Source organism: Geotrypetes seraphini, chromosome 2 (assembly GCF_902459505.1).
Source record: "Geotrypetes seraphini chromosome 2, aGeoSer1.1, whole genome shotgun sequence".
Lineage (NCBI taxonomy): Eukaryota > Metazoa > Chordata > Amphibia > Gymnophiona > Dermophiidae > Geotrypetes > Geotrypetes seraphini.
In genome coordinates, this window is record NC_047085.1 from 35,515,969 (window position 1) to 35,539,349 (window position 23,381).

At 46.7% G+C, this 23,381-nt stretch overlaps 1 protein-coding gene across 7 annotated transcripts in view; it reads left to right on the forward strand.

Moving 5' to 3' along the window:
- ASAP1 (ArfGAP with SH3 domain, ankyrin repeat and PH domain 1) overlaps positions 1 to 23,381 on the forward strand; it is a 558,081-nt gene that overhangs the window by 260,748 nt on the left and 273,952 nt on the right. For all 7 annotated transcript variants that reach the window (XM_033933030.1, XM_033933029.1, XM_033933028.1 and 4 more), the window contains one exon: positions 11,622 to 11,709. In XM_033933030.1, coding sequence (XP_033788921.1) covers positions 11,622 to 11,709 — 88 coding nt within the window. The remainder of the gene's footprint in view (positions 1 to 11,621; positions 11,710 to 23,381) is intronic.

Sequence of the window (23,381 nt, forward strand, 5' to 3'; positions counted from 1 at the left end):
TAAAATCATCCCACCCACCCCCGGTACCTTTTTAAATCATCCCCCCTCCCCTGTACCTTTTTTATTAAAAAAAAAAAAAAAAAAAAAAAAAGCCTTGCTGGATGGCTGCTTCCTCTAATCTCCAGTGGTGCAGAGCAGTTGCAATCTTTTTGGCATCCAGCCTGCCCCACACTGCTTGCTGAATGCGCTTTCGCCAGACGTATCTCTCTTGGCTTCATTCAGTTTCACCCAGTAGATCTTTCTGCACTCCTCTTCTTGTTTTTTTTTTTATATTTCAGGAAATCCAGCTCTTTTGCCTTTATTTTCTCCGCCACTAGTTTGGAGAACCAAATCAGTTTCCTTTTTCTCTTGTTTTTATTAATTTTATTTACATATAGGGCCGTAGCCATTTTTATCGCTCCTTTCAGTTTAGACCACTGTTTTTCCTCTTCTCTTATGTTCGCCCATCCTAAGAGCTCTTTCTTCAAGTACTCTCCCATTTTATTAAAGTCCAAAAGTTTGAAATCTAGGACTTTAATTATCATGCAGCCGCTCTCCACTTTAGCCGTTATATCAAACCAAACCGTTTGATGTCTTTATCATATCTCTCCTTCCCGCCTTTCCTCCAAAGTATACACTTAAGTCTGTCCTCAAACGCGTTATGACAAAGATCGTTGTTTCTGCATCAGTGCTTGTCCTCAAGGGGTGGCTCCAGGTCATGTTAACAGTGGAGTTAGGTACATCTTGGATTGGCGCAACACAGAGGCATCAATCCTGGCTAGAGAGTGATACAGAGAAAAAAGATTCATCCAGCAACACAAAGATTTTTTCCTATTCCCATCTGACCCCCAATGAAACACATTTTTCATCCCCATCCCTTCACACTCCCCACAGTTTTAATTTTCTTCCCCACATCTCCCTGCTCAAAACAGAGAGATGATTTTTTGCAATTTTATGGGCCCAAGGCATTGCATATAAACATTTTAAGCCTATACCAGTACAGTCAAACCTCGGTTTATGAGTGCACTCGGTTTATGAGTATTTTGCAAGACGAGCAAAACATTTGCAAAATCGGCGCCTCAGAAACCGAGCTTGACTTGATTTACGAGCGCCCCCCCCCCCCGGCGATCCGACATCCCCCCCTGCTCGCGACACCCCCCCCCCCCGCAATCCTACATCACCCGCCGAGCACCCAAATAGCATCCCTTACCCTGATTTGACACCAGCACCAACGCACAGGACATGCCGGAGAGAGCGAGACCAGAAGGCCTTGAGCATGTGCAAATGCTCAAGGCCCAGTCCATCCCAGCCAAGAGGGAGGATCTTCGGGCACCAACACCGGCATGTCCTGTACGTTGGTGCTGGTGCTGGTGCCAAATCGGGGTAAGGGATGCTATTTGGGTGCTCGGCAGGGGATGTAGGATCGTGGGGTGGGGGGCAATGTGAGCAGGGAGGATGCTGGATCGCCGGGGGGTGGGGGTTATGAAGCAGCGCCTGTGGCCTCAAGGGGGGGAACGTATCAAGCGAGTTTCCATTCATTCCTATGGGGAAAGTTGTTTTGATATACGAGCAATTTGGTTTACGAGCATACTTCTGGAACGAATTATGCTCGTAAACCAAGGTTCCACTGTAATTGGGGTTTTCCTAAATTTTATTTTGGTTGAAAGAACATTAATAAAAGTACTTGTGAGGCATGCTGGGCTCTGCATTCTTACATTCTGTACAGAAAACCAAACATCAGCTTAATATCGGTGATATTTTAGTTCAGACAATAATGAGATTAGAAAATGAAAAATAATTAATATATGGTATCAAATATACTCGAATATTAACTGTGATTTGGGGGCAAAAAAAAAAGGACTGCTGACCTCCATACACTCCTGGTTCCACCGCCGCAGATCCGCTGATCTTCAAGCACTGGCCCACCCACCTTCCATGCTCTGCCCCAGAGCTGCTGACCTACATGAATGGAGTTACTGCCCCCGCCCCCGAGTCATTGACCGCCAAACACGGAGCCACTGACCTCCATACACTCATGGATGGTGCTGCTGCTTTTGATCAGCTATATTTTGAACCAGTGGGGGGCCTTGAGCATCTGCGCATGTTCAAGGTCTGCTGGCTCCTGCCCTCTCTGAGATTCTCATAGAAGGTGAGTGTCACCAGGCCTTGAGTGTGCGCAGATACTATTGATATGGGGAAAGAAACTCGTTTGATTAAAATTTAGCTCTATAATATATATATTAAGTATAATATATGTGAATATATATTCAAGAAGTAAGACTCAGAACATTTATAAGCAAACTGAAAATTTATATTAAAGCATTAAAATCAAAATTTTTTAGCCAATAAATTTCCTTTTTGCACTGTTGATGAATTATTCATGATTTTTATTATCTAAGCTATGTTATAAGTTTGTAGATATTATTTTTGATGATTGATTGTGTGTCTGTTTTATCATGTTTTTACAAAATTATGTATGTAAACCATTTAGTTTTAAATGGTATAGAAATTTTTTTAAATAAATAAAGCAAGTAGGATCGTTAAGCAAGGAAAAATAGTATCACTAGACAAAATTTTACTAAATAGATTAAATTTACTCACAAATGCTGGTTGAAAAGTCCTTAGAAGACCACATGGTCTAGTTGGAGAGCTAAGCACATGGCATGTACAAGTACACGGTTGATGAGAGATGTTGTAGCATGATGATCCAGGGCAAAAGAGGAAAGAGAGAGAAGATGGAACATGTGTCTGGCTTTATAGATGTGGGTGGTTCAGAACTCAGCGACAGTCTGGCATCACATCCAATCATAGAGCAGGGCATCACATCCCTCAGTGATGTCATGATTAAATTTTCTTGCAGACTGGGGGGTAGGGGTACTGGCACACCCAGCCATGCTTTTGTTTATTAGCCTGAGTAGGTATAGTTAACACTGTCTGAACAGATGTCTCAGTTCTTTCTTTTGTAATAGGTGCATTTAGCACAACACCTGGATAAAGATGGCTGGAGGCAGGGCTGGACTCAAACTTAGAAACCGCAAGGTAATGGCGGAATAGAAATCACTAATGTAATCACTAATTTTTACTTTGTCCATAATTTCTTGAGTCAAGTGATAATTCAAGCAAACTTAAATAATTTACCTCCAACAAAACTAAATATAATAATTGGGAATATAAGATAAAAGCACACATTCTGTAGCGCCTGAAGGCCTGTATAGTCTTTACGAATGGGTTTTATACTTCACTGCTACCAGCAGGTGGAGACAGAACAAACTTGTATATCAGGATAGCTTCCCCCCTAGCAATCCAATCTTCCTCAATCTCAAACAGCAGGTGGTAAGACTAATTTGGCTCCTCTCTTAGTACTGTTGGAATTTGTTTTGGACTCCTGGTTTCCCCTTTTGTGCCGGATGGAACTTGGACGGGTCCTGTTTGGGGATCCATCCTATCTCAGGGGTGTTAAACTCAGCGGGTCTCGTGCTGGGTCCCTCCCCCCACCTTCCTCCTCCTCCCCAAATTTTTGTAGAGGAGCCTCAGCTGGCAGCCTGGCCCTCTGGTTGGTCAGGCTTCCAGCTTTGAAGATATGGAGTCTGTTCCTCAGCAGTTAAAAAAAAAAAAATCCTGAGGTGTGCCGGTCTAAAGGGCTCATTTCCCTTTAAAACTGCCAGGTTCACACATTCTGATGGAATTCATTATGCCATATTTTTAAGATGGAAAGAGCAATAGCGATACAAAAAGGGACATATAATAACTTTGTAAAGATATGGGGGCCATTGGCAAAGTATTGCGATGAATAGTTATCAGTTCTTTTCTTTTCTTTCTTAGCTGTATTTAGCACACTCAAGGGGGAGGGTGGAGTTGGGGAGTAATTTTATAAGATATGTTATAATATGTTATGTTTCTTACTTAATAGGGAGATAAAACTTAGTATTCTGTGACAAGAATTACTATATAATATTGTGATCACAGCTATAATCTATTATAAATAATGTTATTATCATTGGTTTATTTTAAATATTATTGTGAAGTGCTCAGACCAAGTAACCCAAAATATAGTGAAGTCACTACAATGAGGTTAACAAGGGGACCATCATCGCCTTCACCTGTCCCCTGCCCTCCCTACATGACCAAGAACTATTACAGATCAACTTGATGTACTTATCTGAATAGGGGGGTAGTTGGTTTCGTTAATTCTCATTGATGACTGTATGCTAGTAAAATTTGTGTGCTCCGTTAAAATCCTAGAACTGTTCGTTCATTCTTCCAATCCCGTCCCCCCGACTCGAGTTTCACCTCTTCATCAGGGAGGGACCCTGGTGATGGCTCACTGAAATCAAACTCACTCAAAGCAAACGGGCCCGTTTGCTTTGAGTGAGTCTGATTTCAGTGAGCCATCACCAGGGTCCCTCCCTGATGAAGAGGTGAAACTCGAGTCGGGGGGACGGGATTGGAAGAATGAACGAACAGTTCTAGGATTTTAACGGAGCACACAAATTTTACTAGCATACAGTCATCAATGAGAATTAACGAAACCAACTACCCCCCTATTCAGATAAGTACATCAAGTTGATCTGTAATAGTTCTTGGTCATGTAGGGAGGGCAGGGGACAGGTGAAGGCGATGATGGTCCCCTTATTAACCTCATTGTAGTGACTTCACTATATTTTGGGTTACTTGGTCTGAGCATTTCACAATAATATTTAAAATAAACCAATGATAATAACATTATTAATAATAGATTATAGCTGTGATCACAATATTATATAATAATATGTTATGTAACATGTGTATACTATTTTAGTTGAAAATGTGATGAAGGGTGGGTGGATGGGTGGGGTTATTACACTATTAGATTTTATGTGTTAAATATTATAGTGCTATATTGGAATTACTTGTATGATGTATTTTTGTGCACTTATTGTTTTGATTTGAAAATGAATAAAGATTTTTTTTAAAAAAACAAAACCCTGCCAGGTTTATTTGTTGTATTTCTCATCTAACTGGTACTTTTTCTTACAGCTAGAGTGGTTTTCAGCACAATGAGCACTTTTAAAGGGGAAAAATGCTCATTGTGCTTCAGACGCGAGGTACTCGCCAGCTTGTGCAAGCGTTGTGCAGGCTGGAGCGGTGGGGGAGTCTTGGCAGCGGTTGCTGGCGGTCATGGCACCCCGCCGCATGTACCTCGTGAGTCGGCTTCGGAGGGTTCCCCAGCCATCGACGATTGGGGTGAAAATGATTCCCTTACTGCTGGAGTGGCTGGGGATTCCCTTTTTGCGTCGGTCTATTCCTCGGCCTCAGCATCAGGAAAATCCCAGGCTTTTCAGCCGCGACAGGCCGCAGGAGCTCCGTTTTTGGCGGTATCAGGTCCAATTTCGGCGGGAACCTCCTCCTTCATTTCTGTGACCTCAGGTGACCTTCCCCCTGTTCTGGAAATACAGAGGCAAGGTATGGCTGGGTCCCCTGCCGGGGCAGGGTGTCCCTTGGGGCCGCCGGGGGGTTTTCCCCCTGAGTTTTATGTTGGCACTACGTAAAGCTTATGTGCTGGTGGCTGGAGGTTCTGTTTCCATTTGGGGGGGGGGAGGGAGGTTTGCCCTCAACATCTTCCCCAGTTCGGCCCCATACAGCGGCGGTTTTGCCCTCTCTACTCCTCTGTTGTCTAAGCGCCTGAGGGTCTCTTGGGATGAGGATTTTTGCCCAGAGGAGCAAGAAGGTATTGATACCTGGACCTTTGGGGAGATTTCCAGGATCACTACCAAGATATAGAAGATGATGAAGTAAGGTAAACTGGAAACATCCACAATGGCAAATCACCTCACTTACGAGTGTCCAATATAGGAAGAGGTCTAAAGGGTCTCAAATATCCACTCTCTTTCACACCGATTGTGTAATTCAAACATTTAATAGGTAATGATATACTTCCTCAACCCTTATTTTCACCTCTTCCTTGATGTCTTAATTAGCACTTACTGTTGTGTCATAGTTCAACAAACCAATTCAAATAAAACATCACAACAGAAAGTATTGTTACTTATCTTTTAATGTGCAGAATCACTAGCCTGCCCGACGGGATCCGTTTTGCCACATAAAGGCTTTCTCAAGGGTTCATAAGGAGCTCTGCGCAATACAAAGAATATGTATTTAAATCTATTATTACATACATCACAAACACTCTTAAGCTGTGTTGAAGCTTCCTACCAATTATACAATCAAAATCATTCATTAAAAATATTAAATACAAATCAACAGATAATATGATATACATGATCAAAAAGACTTATTAATTAATTGTGGTTAACATTTACAATTTTTCACTCACAATTTTTAAAAGACTGTTTTTAATCTGACTTATTTCAAATCATTCGTAAGACATTCAATTGAACTATCTAACATAATACATTAACTCTTAGGGCTCCTTTTACAAAGGCGCACTAGCTGCTACCGCCTCCTCATGAGCAGGCGGTAGTTTTTCGGATACCGCACACTAATCCGGTGCGTGCTTTAAAAACGCTAGCGCTCCTTTGTAAAAGGAGCCCTTAGTGAATCTAACTTATTTCAAATCCTCAAGAGGACATATAAATGAGCTCATTGACATATTAAATTCGTACTTAATTAATACCTAATTGTAATGGTTAATTTCCTAAACTGAATAACACCAAACAGTTAACCTAAGGAAAACTCTGGATTCATACATAATTGATATACCAGTATTACTTAAAACACTTAATCAAGTGACACCCTGTAATCAACATTTATCAGTTAATACTTATACAAAAAACTATCAAATTGCTAAACAATATAATTGATTCATTCACATGCCACCTTATCTAAATCAATGAAATGTATAACCTCATACACTCTATGGTTTAAATCTCATTTGGATAAATTCATAAATTAAGCAAGGTGGTACTACAATTCAAAGGGGATCAAACTAATTTTAGAGGTAAAAATCACCTTACTAGTGTACACTCCATTAGAAACACAAATAAATGCCCAGTGATTAAAATATAATGCAATAAATATACCTTATTTCTAATTAATTTAAAATTTCCCAGTCAGTTTACACTGGAAAACATTCTAAAGGCTAACGAAATTTTGTTAAATATTTGATTTGATAAATTCACATCTACACCGTCTTACATTCAAAAATTCATCTAACAAAACTTTAAATTCCTATGTGGCTCAAAACTAATTCAACACCTTAGAGTGGACTCACCCACTCAAGCAACCTTTCTCTTTAGGGCTAAGTTTTCTCTACTGACGCACCATTTTACTGGCATCTCTTTAAAGTTCTCCACACAAGATGTAGCGGTATATAAGAAATAAATTACATTACATTACATGCGCAAATTCATCAGTTTTACCCATGCGCAGTGTGCAATCTCAGATTTGCCTCTTTATGGCATCCTGGTGTCCTCGGGTGCAGAATTTCCTCCAAGTCTTAGGGTCGATGGCGGATTCCCTTGATGTGGTGAGGTGGTCTCGGGCCCACATGCATCCTCTTCAGTATGCTTTACTTCGGAGGTGGTCGCCTCAGAGACACAGTCTGGATCATCCTGTTCTACTTCCGGGCTTGGCTCGGTGTAGTCTTTGTTGGTGGCTCCAGACCTCCCAAATTGTACAAGGGGTGAGTCTGGACCAGCCGCAGTGGACAGTGTTGCTCATGGATGCCAGTCTTCTCGGTTGGGGAGCTCAGTGTCTAGGTCACTCAGCTCAGGGCACCTGGTCCATGGAGGAGGCTTCTTGGTCGATCAAGGTCTTTGAGACCAGAGCGATCCATCTGGCACTGTTAGCCTTCCAGTTCTTTCTGATGGGCAAGTTAGGGTCCTTTCGGCGGTGGCCTATGTTAATCATCGGGGGCACCAGGAGCACTTTGGTGGCACAGGAGGCGGCTCTCCTCGTGTTCTAGATGGAGTCTCATCTTCAGGACCTCTCAGCCTCCCACATAGCTGGAGTGGAGAATGTTCAAGTGGACTTCCTAAGTCGTCACATGCTAGATCCCGGAGAGTGGTGTCTAAGCCCGGTAGCCTTTCAGTCTTGAGGTCAGCACTTCATGGACCTGATGGCCATAATTGTCAATGCTAAAACACCCCGCTTTTTCAGTCATTGCAGAGACGGTCAGGCCGAGGGCCTGGATGCTCTGGTTCAACCATGGCCAATGGCGGGGTTGTTGTATGTGTTCCCTCCGTGGCCATTGGTTGGCAGAGTTCTTCTCCATATAGTTCAACATCCAGGCCTTGTGGTTCTGGTGGCTCCGGTTTGGCCCAGGTGACTGTGGTACGCGGATCTGGTGGTAGATCCCCTTCCTCTCTTGGACGACCTTCTGACTCAGGGTCCCATGCCAATGTTCGATCTGGGTCCCTTCTGGCTTAAGGCTTGGCTCTTGAAAGGGATCGCCTAATTAAGAAGGGGTATTCAGATAGTGATCTCAACTCTCTTGGGATTCCAGAGGCTTTCTAACTCTCAGGCTTATGTGAGGGTTTGGCGTATATTTGAAGAGTGGTCTGCTGCACGTGGAGTGGTCTCTTTTCACGCTTCCATGTCTAACATCTTAGAGTTCTTGCAGGATGGCCTGGACAGGGGACTGGCTTGGTCTTCTCTCCAGGTTCAGCTTGCGGCCTTGTCAGCCTTTCGTGGGTTGTTGAAAGGTCGGCGTTTGACTGCCATTCCCGATGTGATTCGCTTCTTGCGGGTGACCAAATTGCTCAAGCCTCCTGTATGACCCGCTGTTCCATCTTGGGATCTGAATCTGGTTCTGTCTGTTCTAGTGCGCCCACCTTTTGAACCATTGGGTGACTGTTCTTTGAAGGGCCTTATTCTTAAAGCAGTCTTCTTGGTGGCCATTACTTCTGCTAGACATAATTTTGAGCTGCAGGCTTTCTCTTGTAGGGCTCCCTTCTTGGAGTTTTCTAGGGAGTGGGTTGACTTGAGGCTGTTCCTTCCTTTCTGCCAAAGGTAGTTTCTCCTTTTCATGTCAATCAGGCTGTGGTCATCCTGGTGTTCGGTAGCCGGGAGGATTCTTCTGAGCAGAGACATTTGCACAAGTTGAATGTCAGTTGGGTCCTTTGCTCTTATGTGCAGAGGACCCAGGAAATCAGATCATCTCTTTGTCCTTCTCGCGGGTCCTCGTAAGTGGGATGTCGCTTCTAAGGCTACTATTGTGCGCTGGATTAAGGAGACTTTTGCATCCGCTTATTTTCTGAAGAAAAAGTCTGTTCCAGAATTTCTCAAAGCTCATTCCACTCAGGGTCAGGCATCTTCTTGGGCTGAGTCTTCTCTAGTGCCTCCAGTGAATATTTGCAAGGCTGCAGTTTGGTCTTCTCTGTATTCCTTTGTCAGAAATTACTGTGTAGATGTTCAAGTACATCGGGATGCGGTATTCGGTGAACGTGTTCTGGTGTTGGCTCTTCGTGGGTCCCATCTTTGATGGGGACTGCTTTAGTACGTCCCATTCAAAAGACTATACCGGTCTACCGGGTAACAAAGAAAATTAGCAGGTAAGAACCTAATTTCTCCTTCTGTAGCACCTGGTAGACCGGTATAGTCCTCCACCCTATCTGTCTTTGTACGGTGATTGCAGATTTTTATTTTGCTCGTGTGCAGATTTTATTTTTTCTGTGGGTTCTAGAATTTTTCTAGGGACGGGGAGAATTAAGAACAGCAGCTATAGCTCAGCTGCCTTAGCTGATGAGCTGTGGGGATATTTTCTTTACCAGGGTTTAGTTCTACATATGTTCCAACAGTTGTTTACAAGTGTTTGTTGTTTTTACACTCCTGTTGAGAGTATGTTTTACTGTTTTCAGTTGAAGTCTTTCCTAGGTTCTGCTTGGCTATTCGGCAGACTGGATTGCTAGGGGGGAAGCTATTCTGATATACAAGTTTGTTCTCAGTCTCCACCTGCTGGTAGCAGTGAGGTATATAACCCATTCGTAAAGACTATACTGGTCTACAGGCTAACAGAAAGAAAATTAACAGATAAGAACCTAATTTCTCCTTCTACTAAGGATGCAATTACTAAAACAAACTATATACAAAATACTTATTAAACCTTGAAAGAGAGAAAGAAAAAGGGAGAGAGTATAAAGAAAGAAAGAGACCATTTTGTGTATGGAGTGTGGTAACATATGACAAAGTGGTATATCATGCTACACTAACTGTTGGGGAGTGTTCATTGGGTATTTTTGCTTTCATGATGTGTATTTTTTTTTTTAGGGGGTCTATTGCTGTAATTTTTATTGCAAAATATTTACTGTAATATGAACAGTAACCTTTTGGTCCTGCCCCATTCTGCTGCTGATATTGCAAACCAATGTGATTTGAAATGACCCTTTATGATGGCAGGCATCTCTAAGTTGTTAACAAAAAAGAGTGGTACCGTATCCCTTTACAAGCTCTGTGTAGACTTTTTTTTGTCTGGGTTAAAACAGGATTGTTTAACTAAACAGATATCCATTCATTCATCATAGCCAAAATCGACTACTGTAATGCCCTAATTTTAAATATCAGCCAAAAAGAAAAAAGAAGACTGCAAATCATTCAGAACACGGCCATAAAACTAATCTATAATGCAAAAAAATTCGATCACGTCTCCCCATTGTTAATAGATGCGCATTAGTTACCAGTTAACCATAGGATCCTCTACAAACTGATGTTCCTAATCTTTAAGTCCCTCACATTTAGTGAACCACAATTTATTTTGAAATCACTTATCCCATACAAACCCCAAAGATCTTTGCGCTCATCGAACCAAAATTTATTAACTGTGCCTTCTTTAAAAATCATTGGAACGAGAAGAGCTGATATGTTTACTGTTGCAGGTCCACAATGGTGGAATTCCCTTCCCCATTATATTAGAATAGAAAGTGATATCCTAATATTCAAAAAGCTTTTAAAATCTCATTTATTTAAGGACGCCTTTGATCTATAATTTAACTTATGGACGCCATTAACTAATTTTTAATCCTCTAAATTGTTGATTTGGCTCAAACAAATATGCAAGAAATGCTTTGAATAAATTTTTACCCTACCTTTCGTTCTTCCCTGGTTTTTTTGTTTTTTTTCCTTTTCCCCATTGTAACTTTACCCTCCTTTCCTATCTCTCATGTGAGTCACAATTTGATTTTATTGTAATTAGGTTAAAGTTTCTTTATTATATTATGTACATCGCCTAGAACTCTGAAATAGGCGATTCATTAAATGCGAAATAAAACTTGAAAACTTGAAACTTGATATTGTTTAAACTACTGTTGTTATACATAAATAAAAATATTTAACGTAAAAAAAATTATGTTAAAACTTATGGCAAGGATGTCTATCTAGTCTTTGTAGACTGGCTCACAAGGATCAGTCAAGTTTCTAAACTCGGTATATATTTGAGTCAACCTTTTTTCCTCCTTTTTGGGGGGGAAAAGGGTCAGCTTGGTTTATATTTGGATCAGTTTATATTCGAGTATAAACAGTAACTGAAAGCCAAGAAATAGAAATTTATCTTATCTATTAGTTATTAACAATATTATTGTCTTCAGTATATTAATAAAACCAATCGACTGTTGGAGTTTATTGACTTGAAATGCAAGAGAATATGTTTTAAAAAATTGTACCTTTATCAATAATTTAATCTTTGTTACAAACTTTCTTCATCTTTACAGTCCAACAGGCAGCCAGCTAAACTGAACCTACTGACCTGCCAGGTGAAACCAAATGCTGAAGAGAAGAAATGTTTTGATCTGATATCACGTATGTAATTTTTTAAAAACTTGATTATTGATGCCATAACTATGACATTTCAGCAATGTGTATAGTAATATATTTTTTACATGTAACACAAAAAATGAAGATAGGTCTAAATCTGTGGAAGGAATTTTTCCTTTAACAAAAAAGACTATCTTCATAAGAATGACATCAGATGCAGCCTGGGGCTAGAGAATATAAACAAAGCTGAAGACCTTTTAAGAATTTTTCTATTTGAAAATGTGTGTGCATTCCCATCTCGTTGTGTATGCATGACAAAGAAGACATGTATCTTCATTTCAACAGTCTTTAACGGTCATCTTATATGCCTCAGGTGATCCAGGAGAATAATACAGTGCTTTTCACCACTGATCACACATGATAAGGTGATAATTGAGTTCCTAGCCTTCATAGCATGGACATTGGCCTAGATTCACTAACTTTCTGATCCGTGAGCGGTTGGAGGCAGGCCAACTGATTCACCAACCATCTTCATGCAAATGGTGGCGATCGTATTGAGTCAGGGAGAGCCCTGACAGTATTGACAGGAGAATCATCCTCCTGTCACTGCTGTCAGGACTTCATTTTTTTTAATGAGCCGCAAAATATCAGGCCTATAAAAAAAAAGAGATAAAAGCCTCCCCCTACCCGACAAAGTGCTCCCGACACCCCATGCTGCCCGCCCTACCCACCCACCCGATGCTGCCCTACCCACCCACGCAAATATGGCAGGAGGGATTTCAACTCCCTCCTTCCACCAAATAACTATAACCGGCCCACCCCTCCGACCGGCCCACCACAACCCCACCTTGACTGGCCCAGCCTGACCCAACACCTCCCTTGTACCTAAAAGTTGGGAGCAGGAGGGGTGCTCAGTCCCTGCTCCTTAGGCCTCCAGCACTGTCTTCGGGAGCAGGAGGAACCGCAAAGTCCTTCTGCTCCTCCTCCATGACACAACGGGAATGTGGGCCATAGGCCCCGCCCCAGTGCATCATGTGATGCATGAGGAGGAGTCTGTTGTCCTGATTGGCTCAAGCGCCTCAGGCTCCTCCCTTGGGAGGGGCCTGAGGCGCCTGAGACAAAGGAAGTCCCTGATTGGCCAAAGGGAGGAGCGTGAGGCGCTGGAGCCAATCAGGGCCTAAGGCCCACATTCGCGTTGTGTCATGGAGGATGACAGGAGGAATGCCCACTCCCTCCTGCCACCAGCCACTCCACCCGATGCTGCCCTACCTGCCTGTGCGAATATGACAGGAGGGATGCCAACTCTGTACTGCCACCAAACGACTGCAACCGGCCTGGCCCATCCCCGATCTGACTGACACCTCCCCTGTACCTAAAAGTTGGGAGCAGGAGGGGTACTCAGTCCCTCCTGCTCCCAAAGACAGTGCTCGAGGCCTAAGGAGCAGGAGGGACTGAATACCCCTCCTACTCCCAACTGTTAGGTACAGGGGAGGTGTCAGTCAGATTGGAGGTGGGCCGGGCCAGGCCGATTGCAGTCGTTTGGTGGCAGTAGGGAGTTGGCATTCCTCCTGTCATATTCGCACAGGTGAGTAGGGCAGTGTCGGGTGGAACGGCTGATGGCAGGAGGGAGTGGGCATTCCTCCTGCCATTTGTGGGTCGGGGGATTGTGTTTGTCGGGGGGGGGGGCCTCGGACGTTTTTTAACAGGTCTGCCTGTCTCTCCTTTTTTTAAAATTTTTTTTAATGTTGCAAATATTTTGCGTGTGTAACACATGCAAAATATCTGTGCCATGGAAAATAAAAATGAAGACAGGCAGACCTGTCAAAAAAACTACCCCCCTAACAAACACAGGAGATTTCATGGTGGCAATGGAGCAGGAGAGTTGGCAGGGACGTGTGCGACTGGTCCCCAGCAGTCGCTTCTGTTGATCGGCCAGCCCGTTCGGTGCCCCAGATTTGTTTAGTAAATCGCGTCCCTGCCTACTTTGCATGCCGTTTCTCCTCATTTGCATCCATGGATTGGAATCGGATTGGAGGAGAGGTTAGTGAATCGGGTCGCAAACCGATCGGTACATGATCGGTTTGCTTAGTGAATATAATCCATTGAGAGGTGAACACTGGCTTGTTGGCTTCCAGAAAAGATTCTACTAGATCTTATAATTATTATTGGAAGATGTTTGTTGTTTGGTAGAAGGGAAAGACCTTATTTCCTGTCCACATAAAAATTGCTTGAATATCTTCTACATCTATGTTTCCAGGTTTATTCATTATTTGTTGTACCTCTCATCGGATTCCTTCTGAGCGGTTTACAATATCTTATGCAACTAAATAGGACATAGGAAAGAACAAGATAAAAAGGCAGTGGCATACCTAGTATATGTAGACCAACACTTTCAATTGTCGACTACTAAAATATTAGGACATAAGAAGATAACGTTTTGCTGGAACACAGTGGAGCAGGTGTCACCTCACTTTTCACTCAAAAAGAAGGAAAAAGCCTCAGAAAAGGCCCTCCCACCGCCACAAAAGTGGATATCAAGGTGGTTAGACGGTAACCTCACAGGCAAAACCTTCAAAAATGAGTTGATGCGAGCAAAGAAACTTGTGCTTCACATGTGTATAAATGTAGATAGAGGAATAAAGCCACTTATCTTTAACTGATCGGCACACCGACGGAGGCCAGCGTTTCACCGACTAGCTGCATCAGGGTGTGACCCGACCGATCAGTCTTAGAAGAGCGGAAACAACCGCTTCAGCTGAGTCCAAAAAGATGGCTTAGATATACCTAGTATATGTGACACCAGGAGCCTATCATTTTTTGACACCCCCCATCTATATGAAAAACATGATATTTAGTAACATCCACATGTCATACAACAAGAGTGTGCCTAGGAAAAGGCAGCATCTTACATACTGCAGTGAGCAATAGAACATCAATACACCCATTGTAAAACTAGACAAGCCAGACTAGTATAGTTTGAGCTTGCACAGTCAATGCTAACAGAGAACCATGTCTTATCCCAGGACAAGCAGGCATGATATTCTCACATGTGGGTGACGTCATCTACGGAGCCCCAGCGCGGACAGCTTTTCAAGCAAACTTGATTGAAGTTTCAAGTTTGCTACACTGCACCACGCATGTGCATGCCTTCTTGCCCACTAGAGGGCGCATCCCACCTCGTGGTCCTCAGTTCAGTCTTTTCCGCGGAGCCAGAAGCCCTGTGGAAATTGTGCTCTCTTCGATTTTGCCTTCTGACACCGCGGCTGAGTGTTTCTTTCTCGGTCGCTGTGCTTAATTTGTTTTTTTCTTTATTTGTGTATCAGTTTTCGTCGAAAAAAAAAAAAAAAAGATTTTCCGTTCGGCTCCGGGGGCTCCCGGTAGCCGAGGCCGCGGGACCTCGTTCGTTCCCGGCCGTTTTTTTGTGTCCATGTCCCGTCCCTTGACGGGCTTTAAAAAGTGCACCCGGTGCGATCGGCTCCTTTCGATCACCGATCCCCACCGGTGGTGCTTACTTTGTCTGGGCCCTGAGCACCCGACCGATTCCTGTACTCGGTGCTCTACTTTTCAAACCAGGGCCCTCCGCCGCCGTCGTGCTCGGATGGCGGAGCTCTTTGCGGTGGACACCGGGGCGGGGAAGGCCTCAGCTTCGGCCCCGGCCTTGATCTCGGCTTCGTCGCCCTCGACCTCGCCCCTACAGCCCGCTTCGTCGAAGCCGGTCTCCTCGACCCCGAAGCCGACGAAGGGTAAGTCCTCACTTCCGTCTTCTCTTCCAGCGAAGAAGCCATCCTCAGGATCATCGACGGGGGCGGGCGGGTCGTCCTCGGCCCCGCCCCGAGCGTCGAAGTCGTGTGCCCCGCAGGAATACTCGAGACCGAGGTCGCCCTCGAGGGAGCACCCGCCGGCCCTGGATCTACCTGCCATGATGGCGGTACCGGCCTTTCAGGACTTACTCCGTGCGCTCATTACCTCGGAGCTGTCCGGCACCCTCGCGCACCTCCAGCCGCCTTCGGAGGCCCCCGCGTCGGCAGCCTCGATCTCGGTACCCTCGACTTCGGCCCCCGGGATGGCTTCGGCCTCGGCCCCGGCCTTGCCCTCGACCTCAGCTGACCAGCCTGACCGGAGCGTGCGGCCTCGGGACAAGGGGCGGAGGGTTCGGAGGATCTCTTCCTCTTCGTCCTCGTCGAGGTCCTCCAGGGGCTCCTCGCCCTCGGGTCGGCCTCGGGCGCAGCGTCTGTCGAGGAAGCCCAAACGACAACGGGTCTCTCCTCGACGACGCGGTCGCTCCTCACCGACCGGGGCCGAGACCCTTCGGGTCTCTGAGCTTCGCCTCGATAATCCGAGGCTTCTCCGCTCCTCCGAGGTTGAGTACTCGAGGGACTCTTCGCCGAGACGGAGGGGGCGTGCCTCGGTCCCTCATACCCCGGGGACTTCCCGCAGGGGTTCCTCGGGGCATGGCCGGTCCCCGACCCCGTCGAGGTCGCTTGGTGCGGCCTCTTGGGGTTCGGGCACGGGGAAGGAACCTCGTTATTCCCGTGAGGCTTCCCCTTCCTTCTTGACGACGAGGGCTTCTCGTTCTCCCTCGCCTCCTTCGAAGCCCTCCTCCTTTTCAAGATTTGTGCTTGATATGGGGAGGGCTTTAGACCTTGATCTGGCGGCTGGGTCTCAATACACGAAGGAATTTTTGGAGGAGCAGGATTTGCCCTCTCCTCCCAGAGAGACCCCCCGGCTGCCTCTTAACAAGGTTCTACACCAGACCTTTCTGAGGAACTTGGACTCCCCTCTTACAGTCACAGCTGTTCCGTCTAAGATGGAGTCTAAATACCGCACAGTCCCCTGCAAGGGATTCGATAAAGCCCAGTTGTCTCACCAGTTGTTGCTGGTGGAGTCGGCGTTGAAGAAGTCCCAGCCTTCTCGGGTCTCTGCGGCGGTCCCCCCCGGGCGGGAGGGGCGGACCCTGGACAAGTTTGGTCGTCGCCTCTATTCCAACTCCTTGATGGCCGCCAGGGTCCTTAATTACGCATTCACCTTCTCCTCCTATTTAAGGCAGATGGTGAAGGCATTGCCCAGGTATTATGGAGTCATTCCTGATTCACATAAGGAGGATTTTGGAGCCTTTATGACCAATTTATCCCAGCTGCGCCTCTACCTTTTTCACGCAGTCTACGATGCCTTTGAGTTGGCCTCTCGCGTATCCGCCTTTGTGGTGGCGATGCGCCGTCTCGCATGGCTCCGTACTTTTGATATGGACCCGAACTTGCAGGAACGTCTGGCCAACCTCCCCTGTGTTGGCTCCGAGTTGTTCGACGAGTCCTTGGAGGCGGCGACCAAACGCTTGTCCGAACATGAGCGCTCTATTGCCTCATTGGTCCGTCCTAAACCCCGGGCACCACCGCAGAAGCCGTTTAGACCTCCTCCGCGGCGGTACCCGCAGAAGTCGACGCCGGCCTTCTCAAGGCCTCCGCCCCGGCGTTCCCAGCAGCAGGGCAGAGCGTCCCAACCAAAGCCTCAGGCGCAAGGAGCGTCTAAACCCGCTCTGTCTTTTTGACGTGAGGCGCGGTTGGGGGCAGGCCCCCTCCGCACTGTCAAAGGACCCCCTTCCTATCGGGGGCCGACTGCAGGCCTTTCTCCCAGTATGGGCCGAGATCACGTCGGACGCTTGGGTGCTCCGGATCATCTCCGAGAGCTACTTGCTGAATTTCTTATCCATGCCACCGGAACATCCTCCGGCGGCTTCTCTTTGCTGCCGAGCCCAGCTTCCTCTTCTCCTGTCCGAGGCCAGGTCCTTGTTGGGCCTTCGGGTGGTGGACCATGTGCCCCCGAACCAAAGGGGACGGGGGTTTTACTCCCGTTACTTTTTGGTCTCGAAGAAGACCGGGGACTTACGCCCCATTCTGGACCTCCAGGGGCTCAACAAGTTCCTTGTCCGGGAGAAGTTCCGTATGTTGTCCCTTCCAGTCCTGTACCCTCTACTCGACTCGGGGGACTGGATGTGCTCCCTGGACCTGAAGGAAGCATATACCCATGTTCCGGTGCACCCCGCCTTTCGCCAGTACTTACGGTTCCAGGTGGGGGAGTGGCACCTCCAATATCGAGTCCTCCCCTTCGGGCTGGCTTCGTCTCCTCGGGTCTTTACAAAGTGTATGGTGGTGGTAGCGGCTGCCCCACGATCCCAGGGGCTGCAGGTCTTCCCCTACCTGGACGATTGGCTGATCAAGGCTTCATCCCAGGAGGGGGTTACCTCAGCGACCCGACTGACTATAATCTTCCTTCAACGTCTGGGGTTCGAGGTAAATTTTCCCAAATCACAGTTGTGCCCGGCTCAATCCCTTCAATTTATCGGGGCCGTGCTGGACACGGTTCGCCTTCGTGCATTCCTGCCCTCGTCGAGACTGGAGGCTCTGCTTCGCCTGGCCCGTCAGATTCTGCGGCAGCGCTCCGTCTCTGCACATTGGCTGATGATTCTACTCAGCCACATGGCTTCGACAGTTCATGTCACGCCGTTTGCCCGATTGCGTCTGAGACTCCCTCAGTGGACCTTGGCCTCCCAGTGGCGCCAGGATCGAGACCCGCTCTCCCTTCCTGTAACGGTCACTCCTTCCTTGAGACGATCGCTCCGTTGGTGGACCAACTCTTCCAATCTTTCCGGGGGTTTGCTCTTTCTCGTCCCTCCGCATCGCAAAGTCCTGACCACGGACTCTTCGGAGTACGCGTGGGGGGCTCACCTCGACGGTCTGCGGACTCAAGCGCTATGGTCGGCGGAGGACCGTCGTTGTCACATCAATGTGTTGGAGCTTCGTGCCATTTTTCTGGCAGCCTGAGCCTTCGGTCATCTGCTGCGCAATCAGGTGGTCCTGGTACGGACGGACAAACAAGTGGCGATGTATTATGTAAACAAACAAGGGGGAACGGGCTCTTGGTCCCTGTGTCGGGAAGCCTTGCGCCTTTGGGAATGGGCGACCTCCCAGAACATCTTCCTGTGGGCGGTTTACATTCAGGGAGAGAAGAATTGTCTAGCCGACAAGCTCAGTCGTCTTCTCCAGCCGCACGAGTGGTCGCTCAACTCCCGAGTTCTGCGCGAGGTCTTCGACCGCTGGGGGACGCCTCAGGTGGATCTGTTTGCCTCCCCGGAGACTCACAAACTGCCCCTCTATTGTTCAAGAATTTACTCCCAAGACCGTCTCGAGGCAGATGCCTTCCTTCTCGACTGGGGAGGGAGATTCCTTTATGCATTTCCTCCTTTTCCTCTGATCTTGAGGACGTTGGTTCATCTCAAGTCATCCAGAGCCACTATGATTCTCATAGCGCCACGTTGGCCTCGTCAGCACTGGTTTTCCCTGCTCCTTCAACTCGGTGCCAGGGAGCCTCTACTTCTGCCAGTTTTTCCCTCTCTGCTGTCTCAGAGTCGGGGTTCGCTGTTGCATCCCAATATTCAGTCCTTACATCTGACGGCTTGGTTCCTTTCCCCCTGACTTCGGCGGTCAGGGAGGTGTTGGAAGCCTCGCGCAAGGTCTCGACTCGGCTTTGTTATTCCCAGAAGTGGACCAGATTTTCATCCTGGTGTACCTCGCACCATTTGGAACCAAGGTTGGTTCCGGTGCCCTTGGTTCTGGAATATTTGCTGCATTTGTCCAAGTCTGGGCTGAAGACAACTTCCATCCGGGTGCATCTCAGTGCTATTGCTGCTTTCCATCGGCATCTAGAGGGACGTTCTCTCTCTCTTCATCCTCTGGTGGTTCGTTTCATGAAGGGTTTAGTTAATGTTAATCCTCCTCTGAAACCTCCTCCTGTAGTTTGGGATCTGAATGTGGTCTTGGCTCAGCTGATGAAACCTCCCTTTGAGCCAATTGACAAGTCTCTTCCTAAGTTTCTCACTTGGAAGGTGGTCTTTTTACTTGCGCTCACGTCTGCTCGTCGAATTAGTGAGCTTCAGGGTTTGGTTGCGGACCCGCCCTTTACTGTGTTCCATCATGACAAGGTGGTTCTTCGCACCCATCCAAAATTTCTACCTAAAGTTGTGTCTGATTTCCACCTCAATCAGTCTATTGTCCTTCCGGTGTTCTTTCCGAAGCCCCACTCTCATCCTGGAGAGGCGGCGCTTCACACGCTTGACTGTAAGAGGACGTTGGATTTTTATCTCCAACGTACCAAGTCTTATCGGAAGGTTCCTCAATTATTTTTGTCCTTTGATCCTAATCGGCTGGGACATCCTATTTCCAAGCGCACCTTGTCCAACTGGCTAGCTGCTTGTATTTCTTTTTGCTAAGCTCAGTACGGTCTCACGCTCCATGGTCGAGTCACGGGGCATAAGGTCAGGGCTATGGCAGCTTCTGTTGCTTTCCTCCGGTCTACTCCTGTGGAGGACATATGTAAAGCTGCCACTTGGTCTTCGGTTCATACGTTCACCTCCCACTACTGTCTGGACTCTTTGTCCAGAAGCGACGGCCGGTTTGGCCAGTCGGTGTTACGTAACCTGTTTTCCTAAAATTGCCATCCTCCCACCTGCCCTTTTTTGGTTGGCTTGGAGGTCACCCACATGTGAGAATATCATGCCTGCTTGTCCTGGGATAAAGCACAGTTACTTACCGTAACAGGTGTTATCCAGGGACAGCAGGCATATATTCTCACAACCCGCCCTCCTCCCCGGGGATGGCTTCTTTGCTGGTTATGGAACTGAGGACCACGAGGTGGGATGCGCCCTCTAGTGGGCAAGAAGGCATGCACATGCGTGGTGCAGTGTAGCAAACTTGAAACTTCAATCAAGTTTGCTTGAAAAGCTGTCCGCGCTGGGGCTCCGTAGATGACGTCACCCACATGTGAGAATATATGCCTGCTGTCCCTGGATAACACCTGTTACGTTAAGTAACTGTGCTTTTCGTACACACAGAACAAAGAAAACACCTTTGCCTAGCATGGAATATGTAATCACAAACTAACCCCCTCCCCCTTTTACAGAACTGTAGTGTGGTTTTTAGCCATGGCAGTAACAGCTCAGATGCTCATAAAATTCTGAGCGTCGGAGCTGTTACCACCACAATTGGCGCTAAAAACGCTCTAAGGTTTTGTAAAAGGGGGGATAAAATAGAAATACATAGACAAAAGTTAAACTGAACCACCAAGAAACTGGACTCTACATACATGCAACACCACTGAAATAGTAACATATGTCCCCTAATATTGTGCAAAATATAAAGATAGCAGATGTAAATTTGAAAAAACAGAGAAATAGAAACATAAAAACATCATACCAGATTAAGGCCAAATGGCCCATCTAATCTGCCCATCCGCAGTAACCATTATCTCTTCCTCTAAGAGATCATCAGATTACAAATTAATAAATCACCTCCCTCCCCCTTTTTATGAAGCTGTCTTAGGGTTTTTTTGTATTGCAAGCTGCAGCGGTAAAACCTCTGGCGCTCAAAGAACTCCTATGAGCGTTGGAGCTAATATCGTCATGGCAGGTGATAAAAAGCCTAATGCAGCTTCATTAAAAGGGGGCCAAAAGGGATGTGGAATAAAAAATGAAAAATAAGATAATTCCATTTTATTGGACTAACTAGTCTTTAAGCCCGTTAAATTAATGGGTGCAAGAGTAGATGTCTGTCTGTCTGGCTATTTTTTTCTTTGTCTCTCTCTCCTTGAACGCTGCCTGTCTGTCATTTTTTCTGTCTGTGAATCTCCCTGTGTCCTTAGTGCCCTCAGTGCCTCCTTCCTATGTCCTTAGTGCCCCTTCCTATGTCCATAATGCCCCCAGTGCCCCTTTCTATGTGCTTAGTGCCCCCAGTGCCTCCTTCCTCCCCTCACCCCCCTCCGATGCCTGCCTACCTCCCATCCCCCTTCCATTGACCCCCCCCCCCCGATGCCCGCCTGCCTGCCTCCCATCCCCCTGAGCAGCTTGTTTCCATGGAAACCACCCCTGATGCCAGCCTGCCTGCCTTCCATTGAAACCCCCCACCCCCTCCGTTGCCTGCTTCCCCCTTCCATTGAACCCCCCCATGCCTGTCTGCCTGCCTGCCCGCAGCATGTTTCCATGAAACCCTCCCCACCCCCCTCCGATGCCAGCCTCCCTGCCTGCCTCCCATCCCCCTTCCATTGAAACCCCCCCATTCCAGCCTGCCTGCCTGCCTCCCATCCTCCTGAGCAGCATGTTTCCATGGAAACCACCCCCCCCCCCCATGCCACCCCTCGATGCCATCCTGCCTGCCTGCTTTCAGATTCCAGAACTTCTTTTCTCAGGACAGTAAAGTATACTGTTAACGGTATCCTGTTCTGATCTGAGGAAGGGGGTTTTGGTCTCTGAATTAGTCAAAAATGTATTACAATTAGTCCAATAAAAGGATCACCTTATTTCCATTTTCTATCCTATATAATAAAACGCTAGCTGCGCATGCGCACTCCTATCTGTGTGTTCCGTGATCAGTAGTAGAGAATGACACGGTGACAAAATTCATCACCGTTCCTGTCCCCGCGGATAACCGCGGGAAATAATCCCATGTCATTTTCTAGTGTCTATTTCAACCTCAGTCCTTCTACACCAGCATTCTTCAAAGCAAAGCTTGCGGGTCAGTGGTTGTGCCCAATTATACTCTGATTCTTCCCTCAATCCTTAAAGAATGACATGAAGATGGTTTCCCGCGATTATCCGCGGGGACGGAAACGGTGATGAATTTTGTCACCGTGTCATTCTCTAATCAGTAGGTCTGTGGCCGCAGGAGTGCGCATGCGCGAATCCCCAGCACCTACCTACACTCGCCGGAAGGACTGGACCCTAGCGCTGGACATCCTGCTCTCCTGTCGGCTCCTCTCACGAGCCACACCATCATCGGAGAAGGCTTCCGACGCTGGCGGGGATAGAGAGGAGCCACGGCGACACCTCAAGGGGCGGGAAGGGAAGCGCCGAAAAAAGACTCCAGCCGCTACTTTCTTCGCGGTCCCAACTCCAAACGCCGATTCTAGCAGCGTGTGCAGCACTCTACACATGCTGCTTCATGGCCTTCTACTGCCCTGATTTGCTCTGCCACGTCTCTGATGATGTCATCAGGGACATGCCAGACTAAATCATGGCAGTAGAAGGCCCCGAAGCAGCGTGTGTAGAGTGCTGCACACGCTGCTGGAGTCGCAGGTTTGTCAGGAAAGGGGAGCAGGAGAGAAGACATGCACAGCCACTTGCAGCAGGGGCTTAGAGGACAAGAGAGCTGCAATTGGACAGACTGAGGAAGGAAATGTTCAGATAAAGAAGAGCTGAGACTGAAGAAGGAAAGAAAATTGGAGAGACTGAGGTAGGAAATATTCAGAGAAAGAAGAGTTGAGACTGAAGAAGGAAAAAAAATAGGAATAAATACCTACAGGGAAACACAAGATCAGGAGCATACAGAGAAAAAAATACAGCATAGAGGTTTGCAGGAATAAGGAACACATAGAAAAAGTAGAGCAGAGACCCCTGCAAGAAGAGGCAAAGAGACTGAGATGAGAAAGAGAGCAGACATTCTTGCAGGAGAAAAAGCGAGGCAGTAATGTTACAGCTGGAGAGTGCAAAGTGAGGAAGAAAGCAGACACAGCGCTACACAGGGAAATGGAGGGGGAGAGAGACAGAAAGAAAAAAAAAAAAAGATAGACATATATTCTAGCACCTGTTGCTGAAAAAAAAAAAAAAGACAGACATATATTCTAGCATCCGTTACCGTTAATATAACAGGCTTAAAGACTAGTTTATAAATATT